General features: G+C 39.6%; 1 protein-coding gene across 2 annotated transcripts; it reads left to right on the top strand.

The window, feature by feature from the left end:
- The first annotated feature begins 510 nt into the window (after positions 1-510).
- LOC121959723 (lysozyme C II-like) lies at positions 511-10075 on the top strand. 2 transcript variants are annotated; one of them, XM_088071002.1, is made up of 6 exons: positions 511-728; positions 6937-6966; positions 7006-7202; positions 8987-9148; positions 9525-9603; positions 9690-10075. In XM_088071002.1, exons 3-6 carry the CDS (start codon positions 7076-7078, stop codon positions 9754-9756), a joined length of 435 nt encoding a protein of 144 aa, XP_087927128.1. In that variant the 5' UTR covers positions 511-728; positions 6937-6966; positions 7006-7075; the 3' UTR covers positions 9757-10075. The 2 variants fall into 2 exon arrangements, with proteins under 2 accessions (XP_087927128.1, XP_042365126.1); XM_042509192.2 differs by having other exon boundaries at positions 6937-7202.
- The last annotated feature ends 958 nt before the right edge of the window (positions 10076-11033 follow it).

The following is an 11033-nucleotide window of genomic DNA, read 5'->3' as shown; positions in this document are numbered from 1 at the left end:
CCTCAACTTTGTATCTGTGCTGGAAAGTTAAGTGAAAAGTGAAGGGAGAAAAAGGGGAACTTGCAGCATAGGAAATGTGAAGGGAAGGTGCAAAAACAGGAAATGTACAACACAGACATGGTGACAGGGTGCGGTCTTGTAATTGTTCTGCTAGAATCTTGATTCTTATGTGAACTTAAATTGATGTACTATGCTGCTCACCTATAATCTCATGTAAACGTTCATTTTTACAGGTATACATTTAATCAAATCATTCCTTTTGTGGCCACACAAGTATTTTTCTTTATACTCCATATATAGTGTATAATCTCATGTACCCACTCTTAAATGCCCTTTTCTGTATCCTCTATAATCATCTTTTCTGCATTGTTTTTTGAAGTTGTCATAAATATTTGAAACCTATATTTCTGTTTCTGTCTGAGCAAGTGAGACTTTCACCAAGTGAAAATGAAACCACCTACTCATCAAATCGGGAAGTCCCAGTACAGAACAAATATAAGGGTGGACAGACTCAAAGCTCTGGACTTCTTTCAGGGGTTTTCACAGTTGTAGCCACTCTTCAGGGTGTTTTTTAATCTTTTTGGGCGTTTGCTGTACTGGGCTTCAGAATTTTTAGCTGACTTTGTTTTAAATGAAAAAGATCACAACTTGTTTAACGAGAAGAGTCATTTTTCTTTCTGGGTCTTTCTCACTGGCTGACCAGGCTTGGTCCTCCTCCGTATCTTAAGGTAAGACCCCCTTCCTGTGGTGGTTAGCGGTTAATCTCCTAAATAGGTCTAGATGTGGAATCCTAGGTGCTAGAGACCATTAAGCCTCCTACAGACTCTGAGATTTTAGCAATCTTATCAGTTTAGTGCAAGCTTCACTGTATGACATGGGTCTAAACTTGGGCACGACATGAAGTTTGATGAACGCATGGACTGAATTGCAGAATACCACAATCCATCAATATTAATAAACAATTTATTTTAGGTTGTCTTCACTTGCACAACAGTAACAATACCTGAGCCTCTTTTAATATGTGACATGGGAACGCACTTGGTGCCCTCCGACCGTCCACCAGCGTGTCATAACAATACCAACATTTCTGTCCAAACACATTCTCACCTGATGCCATCCAGTCACATTCTGGTTGGATGCTAAAGGTGGCATTTGGTGTTATGCTTGTACTCAAAAAGCACTGACAGAGCAGGGGTATGTCCTCTGTATAGTGAGGTAGAAAGTGAAGGTGTGGACAACAAAAGTTGTTGCCATAACCACGGTTTTAATAACCATAATTGTACTGTAGTTTCCATGTGCAATTACTGTAACGAAAAAATATTTAAAATACAATTTAAAATGTTTTATATATTCTATAACAGGTTAAACCACTGTCACAGATCCTGCCCATTCTGCCTCTCTGTCCCTTTATTCAGCCAAACTCTCACTTCCCCAGCCCCCTGCATCCATCCACTAGATCCGCTTAGACTTTTCAAACCATAAAAATATTGTTGTTTGTAACTTCCTTTTCGAAAGGCACACAGGCTTTTCCTGGTCTGAAGCTCCTATCAGCAGTACAAAAAAAGTGTCTGTACCTTTCAAAACTGTTACTGCTGGAAAATAAAACTAGTTTCTACTTTCACAGAGCTGCAGTACAGTTAATGTTGGTAAGGGTTAGGCACAAAAATAACTAAAAGAATTTAAGAAAAAATTGTGGTTTGAGTTAAATAACAATTTTGTTACTGCATCATCGTCCTGTTTGAAATAATGATTTGCTTAAGTTGTGAGGAAAGGGAAATGAACAGCTGTCATTTAGAATACAATTCAACATTTTGTTGTCTCAGCCTTACAGCGATATGTGTGCAACGCCAAAAGGCACCCTTCGTGAGAACGCCACCAGATAAAACCGGTCATGGATGGCTAGAAGACACCTGCTGTATCAGTCTGATTTGTGCATGGGTGGCATGACTTGAGAATGTGGACGAACAAAACCTTTCATGTTTACATGAACGGCGTCAGATTGTTGTGCTGCGGGTGATGACGTAATATAATATAAGGAGTGCAAGGGCACATATAAGGCTGGCAGGAGTGGAGGTGGATGGTTCCCACAAACCTGGACTTTGAGTCCAGTGTATGCTTCCTATTCGGAAGTTTGTTTTTTTCTACACCTTACCATGTGTCTCCTAGCCCTAAACCGAACTTTCCATGACTTTATTGCTTGTGCTTGTGTTGCCTAAACACAACCAGGTGCCACATCATTCCACCATGTGCATTGATGACATTGCGGTAGTGGCATATTGGAGCATAATGAACAGACAGAAGGATGTCTTACTCATAATATGTAGACATGGAAATCTACAGACAAAGCTGCAACATTTGACCAGTTGCAATGAGAATGTGTTGGTCAACATCCTCTTTGTGCATTTGAGGGGACTGTCTTAGAAATAGCATTATTATATTGTTATATATATTATATGACAACCATGAGCATAGCTATGTGCCAAACAGCTGAAACTCACTATAATACGTGTATTGTTGTAAAACAATAGCAGTCATGTTTAGGCAACAAAACTACTTACTTCGGTTTACCAAAAAAATCATACTTGTAATTAAATGTAACATCAGTGCACATGGACTGTACATAAATTACTTAACGTTATGTCAAAACAGTGGTGAATTATGGTTTTACACAACGCATAGGTACACAACTGACATAGCATTACAATAAAAAACAAAACTGACTATTGGTTTAACATGGGACAAAATTATCTAAGTTATGTCATAACAGTACATAAAAACAGCATTTGCATCTGCTCTTCATGTTCCAGGATGCAGCTACTGTGATGTCAACAAAATCACATGGTGGAATTACGCTGCATGTGGTTATGATTAGGCAACAAAAGCACATGGCAACCAACACTGCGACATCAACAAATGTACATGCTGGCACAGATGGTTAGGTGTAGAAAAAACATCACACTCCGACAGGAAGTAAACAAAGTAAACATCGGACTCATCATGAAAGTTCGGGATTTGTTGGATCCATCCATGGCCCCTTCCAACCACCCCATAGGGACCTTCATGCTCCTTATTTTACATCAATACCAGCAGTGTTTCAGCCAGACACAATGCAGTGGCATATTACGTGGACGTGACAGGTTCCGTCCGGCTGCATTCTCATCTGATGCCGCCTGTCCATGCATCATGTGCACACGAAAGGTGGCTTTTGGCATCCCAATCTAACATTGAAAGCACTGCAAAAGCTGCAGTATTGATGACTTCAGAATAAGAACAGGCCAGTGGCTCAGGATGTGGAGCTGGTCATCCACTAATTGGAAGATCAGGAGTTCAATCCCTTGTTCTTCTAGTCTGCCTATCAAAGTAAGCAAGAGCAAGATACTGAAACCAAAAATGAGTGCGTTTGAAAATAGTGTAGCAGATAACACCTTGCACGGTAGCCTTGGTCAGCAATGTATGAATGTGTGTGTGAATGGGTGAATGTGACAAGTAGTGTGAAAGCATGTTGAGTGGTCAAAAGACTAAAAAAGGGCTATACAAGTACAAATCCATCCATTTACCAAAGGGTTTTTACTTATCTGAACAAAGGATCTCAAACTGACCTGAGTTGCTATATTTATACAGGAAACTTAAGAAGATGAGATGAATTAAATAACAGAGGCAAGTAAAAAATCAACAACAGCTGTTTAGAAATGTACAGCTGTATCTCCAAGCTGCATCATTGTTTACACAGTTTTCAACATCTCCTCAGGCTCCCTCTCTTCCCTCAGATGGATCCATTCTAGTCTCCCCACTCAGTGTGCAGCTTAATTGATCCGACTGCCTTCGCTGATTAATTGCGCTCTGCGCCAGTGTTTCAGGTTTGAGATGAGACAGAGAGGGAGGAGAGACTGAAAACACAGCGCAGTGAGAAAATAGAGAAAGTTAGTGCAGTAAATGGAGTTCAGGAACTCCATTATGAGTGTGATTACAGCTCCCTATGATAAAATGTCTCAGAATGGAAGCGGCGGTGACAGACAGCTCCTCTGCTTTTCTAACTTTTGTATAAAGTGTTGGTGTCATTAGCAGTGCAAGTCCCAAATAACAAAATAATAAATTCAGTCTTCAGTCTAAGGTTGATTGGTAAAGACAAGTTTTTTGTTTTTTTTTTACTTTTTGGAGCAAACTTCTAAATCTAAATTCTGAAATGTCTATTCCTCCACATTATGCTCATCCAAAAAAATGTTTAAAAAAAATGACCTCACTTCCAACTTAGGCAGTCTTGGCCACTAGTGTATGTGTGTGTGAATACGGAAATGTGATTCATAGTGTGAAGGTGCTTTGAGTGGTCAAAAATGACTAGAAAAGCCATGTAAGGGTGAAGGTCAATTCTTCATTTTCTAAAAATTCATTTAATTTAAAAAATACTTTCATCAGCAAAAAACACGTCATCACATTTTATAAAATGCCATCACATCCTCATTTTAAAAAAAACTCCTTTTTTGAAAATGTACCAGTCTTCACTTACCAAAAAAATTTCAATTTCTAAAGATCACCTTGCTTTTAATAAAGGTCCTGCCTTTCAAAAACATGCTCATTTGTCAAAATGTCATTTTAAAAGAAGTCCTCACTCATTAAAAATTAAAAAAAATAAAATAATAATAATTGCTTTAGAGGGCTTTATGGCATACAACATCTCTCCATCCTTGGACCCTCACAGCGGATAAGAAAAACGCCCTAAAAAAGCTTTTAATAAGTGAGCGGGGGAAAAGGTAAAAAAAAAAAAAAACCACAAAGGTCAGATGTGCAGTAGATGTCCTCACATTCCAAAGACATTTTCTCAAATTCAAACATTTTTACAATTTCAAATTCTATACTCCTCTTTGTCAAAAAATGGCAACAATTTTTTACAAAATATTTTTAACTTTTGAGGTTCAAAACTGGTCCCCACAAATCTGCAGTTCCTCTAATGCCCACTGGATGCTGGCCTAATAAACTCTCTGTATTCAAAGGAATGGGAAACTCCCAACTTCTCTCCACAAATACAAATCAGTACAGTTACCATGACCATTTCAGCTCTCAGGAGATCAACTATATTTTTTCCAATGTGAGCCTGAGGGGAGATTTTCAGATTTTCAATGCCATAGTACTGATTGGCAACGTGAAGAGACATCTGAGAAGAGTTGAGGTCAAAACAGAATCAGTTTCCTGTTCTGCAGAGTTTACGAGAAATGTCTCTTTTTATCAGTATGTTGTTTGTTTTGACTGTCGGCCAGTCTGAACAAACATTATGAAACAGGGAAGCCTTCACTTTTGTCTCAGTCTCAATCACTGCGGTGATATGACTTACCCTAACAATCTGTCAAAACAAGTTTAAAGGATCATATTAGTGTTTTGTCCATGCTTTAACCCATGTACTGTAAATCCTGTAAACATCTGTTTTTGGCCCGGCAGCCATTGGTTTCTCATCATTTCTATGAAAATTAACCTGCAGTGCTGAGGCATGTTAGTAAGCATTGGCAAATACCCAGCTAGCAGGAAGAGTTCCCACATTTCCTAACGTTAATTACAAGTTGCAATAACGTTTTGAGGAAAACATTTCACCCTAATGTAATGTAATGTATTGTGATATATTAACAATAAAATGAAACATTAAAAAAAAATGTATAGAGAATGTGGCCTAAACTTTAAAGAGAAGATTCTAGGAACATAAAGTAAACCCGCCACTGAAAATGTTACGAAAACATTCAGTGGTTGCATTGTACCATTCTCAGAATGCTTATAGAACCAAAAGTTAACATAAAGTGCAGCTGAGGCTGTTGGGATCGTCATAAATTTTGTAGATATTTGGCCATAAACCAAAGTATTCGATACATGTAATGATGGCCCTATGAAAGATAAGGGATCACTCACTAGAATATATTAAAACTGTGAATGTCTGCACAGAGTTCCACCAATTTAACCCAATAATTAGATATTTCTGTCTGGACAAAAGTAATGGACCAAACCTCAAACAGACAGCACTGTCGGATTGCAGGATTTCTGAGGACGGTTGCTTTATTATTCCAAGAAAGAAGCTATAAACTCTGTGTGACTCTGTGTGTAACCAGTCCAGGAAATAAAAAGTACCAAAGGCAATTAGATTCTCAGATTCTCAAATAAATATAGCAAAGCAAAAAAGGCAAAACTCAACAGGTGTGTGCACCTTTGAAGAAACAGGACTTTGGGGCAAGGGGTGTTTGTTTGTGGTATAATGGGCTGTCTGAGAAACAGGCTTTCCGTCCAGTGGCTCATTTATTGGAGAGATGGAGCCATCGGAACAATGGCATGGCATTTATAATGTTAGCAGGCCAAATATGAACAGACAGCATTCAAACTTTGGAGTCACTGGTGTTTGCACTTCTTTTTTAGAGGCTAATCACCTCACTACATCATCAGTCCCTGCCAGAAGGGTACAGATCAATGTTTTTCTGTAGGTCGATGCTGAAATTAGCGTTCTGTCGTCACAAAGCCTATGGGATTTTTCCATTGGATTTCTGATCATTGCAGAAAATAAGCTCTGGGGTAAACAAACATTTATGATACTTACAGGTTTTGTTCAGCAAAATAATTGTCACAAATCAACACCAACCTGGTGTTTGAAGCCTAAATGCGATACCCAGAAGTAAAAAGCTAATGCTAGGCTCTAAACAAACTTTTGGGTCCAAACCTGGATTGGCCATGTACAGCTTTTTTTTTAAGTCAGTTTGGACACTGATTCACAGCCACACCATTGCTTAATTTTCATTTAGAGAGAAATTTGTGCAAATTGCCTGGACTTCACCTTGTCCTTGTCCTTCACATTGGTCTTTCTTATCACACTGATAACACACTGCCTGAAAACAAACACCTGCTCAAAGCTCAAACCTAAAAACATTGATTCAAACTGAGTAAAAAGTGACATTTCACTTCTTTTAACAGATTTGTTGAAGTTGGACAAAATTCAAACAAAACATCAAGGAAAACAAGAAGTTTGTGTTAAATTAAGCAGCCACAGTGGTTTCAGCTGATCTTCTCAACTATCAAAGGACATTTAGCAGCAGCTGTGGAAACGTTCATCATGAGGAGTCTAGCGTTTCTGCTCTTGGTGGCTTTGGCCAGCGCCAAAGAGTATGAGCGCTGTGAATTGGCCAGAGTGCTGAAGGCTCATGGAATGCATGGCTACTACGGCACCAGCCTGGCCGACTGTGAGTATGAGCCTGTCCGTCTGCAGATACTATGCACCACACCAGCCTATTCACTACCTTTTACTATTGTTGCATGTTAATATTAACTCCAGGGCCGTCAGTCGATTAAAATATTTACTCGTGATCAATCACACGATTGTCCATAGTTAACTCACGATTAATGCAAATTAACTGATTATTTTTTATCCGTTCTAAATGTTTTTAGTATTCTTATCAATATGGGAGTGTACAAATATGCTTGCTTTGTGCAAATGGATGTACGTATATTGCAACAATCCAGAACAATGACAGTTACTCCAGAATAACCTAAAAGGTACTGCATGCTCAAAAATATGCTGAAAGAGAAACATCAGCATATTTCTGTAGAGAAACTGTGATGGCTAGTTGGAGGCTGTGTGCGACGCAGGGCATATACATGAACAGGAGCTGCCTGGCTACTGCAGTCATGTTGCATCAGTGGTAAGTTTGCTGACTTTATGTTCAATGCCCTAAAGGACAGGTCAGCTGCAAACTATCCACTGTTGTCTGCCTGTGGCAAGGGGGAGGGCCTTGTGCATCAGCTGGCCGGGTTTTATAGCAGAACTTTCCATTCAGTAGACCATTTTCTTTATCCATTTCTGTGCCAGGAGGTATGTTTCTGCTGCCATCCACAACGTTGCTGCTGCATCGCTTTCTGATTTCCCAAACTACTTGGTGGGCTGAGGGTTATTATTACAGAACATGTGAGCATTAATTGCATGCCAAAAAAAATGGTGGCATTAAAATGAATTTCTGTCAACAAGTTATTTTATGCGTTAGCTTTGACATCCCTAATTATCTAATATAAATTTTCCATGAGGGAAAGAGCTCTTAACTCATTGAGTGCCAGCCCTATTATATAATGGAAAGTGGCTTGTGCCAGCTTTCTGGTCCTTATGAGTCATCTTTCAAGACCCACAGAATGTTTTGTACAAATTTGTACAAAATTGTAAAATGAATATGCAAAGTGACCGAAAGAACAAGATCGCGGGTGTAAGCGGCCGAAATGAGCCTCCTCCGTAGAGTGGCTGGGCTCTCCCTTAGAGATAGGGTGAGAAGCTCGGTCATCTGGGAGGAGCTCGGAGTAGAGCTGCTGCTCCTCTGCGTTGAGAAAAGCCAGATCAGTCAAGAGCATGGGGGGCATGAGAGTTTCTTCCAGTGTTTGCTGGTGGCCACTTGACCCTCTCTGTTTTTTGGGGGGCATTTTATACCGATATTGACTTGGTGTAGCTTTGTTGCTATAGTTTCAAATCACCTCTGTACAGATCACTCTGCTCTCTGATCCCGGCTACTCCACTTCATGTTTTGATCTACTGTCTTTTGTAGTACATCTACGAATCCCAGCAGCCCCAAAATTACACACAGGGAGTGTGAAAGTGTCCCCTTGTGCCAGCCGAAAACACACTTTGATATATATATACGTCAATGGCACTCAAGCGTTGGCTTTTGAATGACGTATATAAACGTCAATGGCACTCAGTGAGTTAAAGAAAAAGGTAATCATTTTGGGAAATATGTTTGGTGAGAGTAAGAGAAGATGATTGTTGCCTCACTCTTGGGCCCAGCATGAAACAGCTAGCCTTTCTTTGAACCATTTCCAGGCCCCCAGTTGAGACCGAAGGAAATTACCGTTTACAACCAAGGAAGATAACTCCCCATAAAACTGTGATTTAATGCATGATAGACCTTTCAGACAAGGGTCGCTTGTGGGTCTAAATGCTCAACGCTGATCTTTCAAGGGGTCTTAACTGTTGTTTCCACTGCAGGGGTTTGTCTGAGCTACTATGAGTCACGTTACAAAACCACAGCCATCAACCACAACCGCGGCGGATCCACTGACTATGGCATCTTCCAGATCAACAGCTATTGGTGGTGTGATGACGGCCAAACCCCCGGCTCAAAGAACGGATGCCACATCAGCTGCAGTGGTCAGTGATGAGCCACCACACCATAAACTTTAACAATGCAGGGAGGGGGGCGGCAGAGAAGAGACAACTGAGAGATCTCTTTTCTATGAGTCTTAATTTCTCTGCCACCCCCCACCCCCCCAAAAAAGCATTACTGTAGGAACAGTAAAGCACAGAGCTCTTTGTAGTGAAGATTCAAATATAATACTAGAATGTGGATGAGTGAATGAGAGGCAAATTTTAAAGTGCTTGGCATAAAAGTTATTTTTAAGTTATTATAATAGATGATTCATCACTTACTTATTATGTAGCACATTGTGTTGTACTTTCAGTTATATTAATGTCCATTTTTTAAATGATCATTCACATCCAGATTTTATTTTCTTTTTTTCCGCAGAGGTTCTGACAGATGATATCAGCGTGGCGATCACATGCGCCAAACGTGTCGTTAGGGATCCCCAGGGCATTGAAGCCTGGTAAGATCTGATCATGTGATTGTGATGTCTTAACTTCACGAATCTGCACATGAAGAGATGGGTGATGTCTTTCTGTCTGGTTTCAGGGTGGCCTGGAAAAATAACTGCAAAAACCATGACATTAGCTCCTTTGTGGAAGGATGTGGTGTTTAGTCAAAGCGTGGAACCAGGACGCTGTCATCGACATAATCTTTCATTTGTCAGTTGCAGGAAATTAAAGCATTTGCACTGTTTGTATGTTTGATCTAACAAAAGTAAGTCAGATGGCTATAGATGACTCCTGTTAAAACAGAGTTCAAATCTTTACTTTCAGTCTATTTAGTTTATATGTACATGATGTGATCTGATTGGTTAAGAGATATGTAGTGATTTCAGCTTGTATCAGTTGTGCTTGTTTTAAAACCAGATCAAAATGCTTGCGTTTTCAATATTGACTGTTGCTTCATTAACATGAATGGCAAATCAACAACAAGGTGTCTGGGGTCATTTCTTCATGTCATCTTTTTTGGAGGCGTAATGATTGAACAGATCCAATACACTGGACCTTTATAATGCAGAATATACATTCTGTTCACCAGATCATTAATTTTTGCCAATTTACAAAGGGGTTCAATGAAGGTATAACTTTTTTTTTTTTTTTTTTAAGTTTAGGATTTAATTTTCATATTTTGATATGGCAACGCTAGATTTTAGGACAAGTTTCACTCAAACAGATGCCTCAGGGTCTGCTGTCAGGAAGGAAACATTCTCCTTTATACCTGACAGTATAATATCCCCTCTGCTGTGTAATTTTCTCTCATCACTCCCCTGGCCGCAATAATGTACAGTCTGGTAGTCCCTATCAGTATCTAATGAGTAATGAATTGTCCCAAGCAATAACTTTATTTTAGCAGCTCTGGAAAGTTACATCACATGCAGTGCAATGACCTTGAGAGGGGTCATTCCAAGCCAAAGTCTGATCTTTGAGTAAAAATTACCAGAATATTTTCACTGTCTAATTCTGTTGACAACCACGCACGCAACACAGAAGAAATTGGCAAGCCGCAGTTTCCAGGATAAATTAGCCTCACTTAAGCATAGAAGGGGTAAGTGGGGGTGCGTCTTCCATCTTTATACACAGTCTATGGTCACATGATGCTCAACAAAGAGTCACATGACATTGTAAAAAACATGGCGCTGTATGTGCGGACAGAAGAAGAGACTGTTATATTCTGCTATGCGCTTGACGGTAGGAACTGGCTCCCTTGGGCATGACGCAGCAAGCACTGCAAGAAGTGTTATTACATCACATAACTCTTCAAAAGTTAAGCAGATCATCTGGAAGTTTTGAATCTACAATTCCTCTGTGAAATCATGGACTATCACCTCATACATGGCCACTCCCACATTTAAGGGGCTTCTCTTTCCGTTATTTTATTTCATTTTATTTT

The sequence above is a fragment of the Plectropomus leopardus genome, chromosome 20, assembly GCF_026936395.1.
Source record: "Plectropomus leopardus strain MGB_pleo_1.0 chromosome 20, ASM2693639v1, whole genome shotgun sequence".
Taxonomy (NCBI): Eukaryota; Metazoa; Chordata; class Actinopteri; order Perciformes; family Serranidae; genus Plectropomus; species Plectropomus leopardus.
The sequence above is the reverse complement of the archived record's forward strand: the minus strand, read 5'-3'. Positions and strand labels throughout refer to the sequence as shown.

Coding starts and splice junctions, on each gene's coding strand:
- LOC121959723 (XM_088071002.1), top strand. CDS start 7,076: ATGAGGAGTCTAGCGTTTCTGCTCTTGGTGGCTTTGGCCAGCGCCAAA. Junction 7,203..8,986: donor CGGCACCAGCCTGGCCGACT/GTGAGTATGAGC, acceptor TTTCCACTGCAG/GGGTTTGTCTGAGCTACTAT. Junction 9,149..9,524: donor ATGCCACATCAGCTGCAGTG/GTCAGTGATGAG, acceptor TTTTTTCCGCAG/AGGTTCTGACAGATGATATC.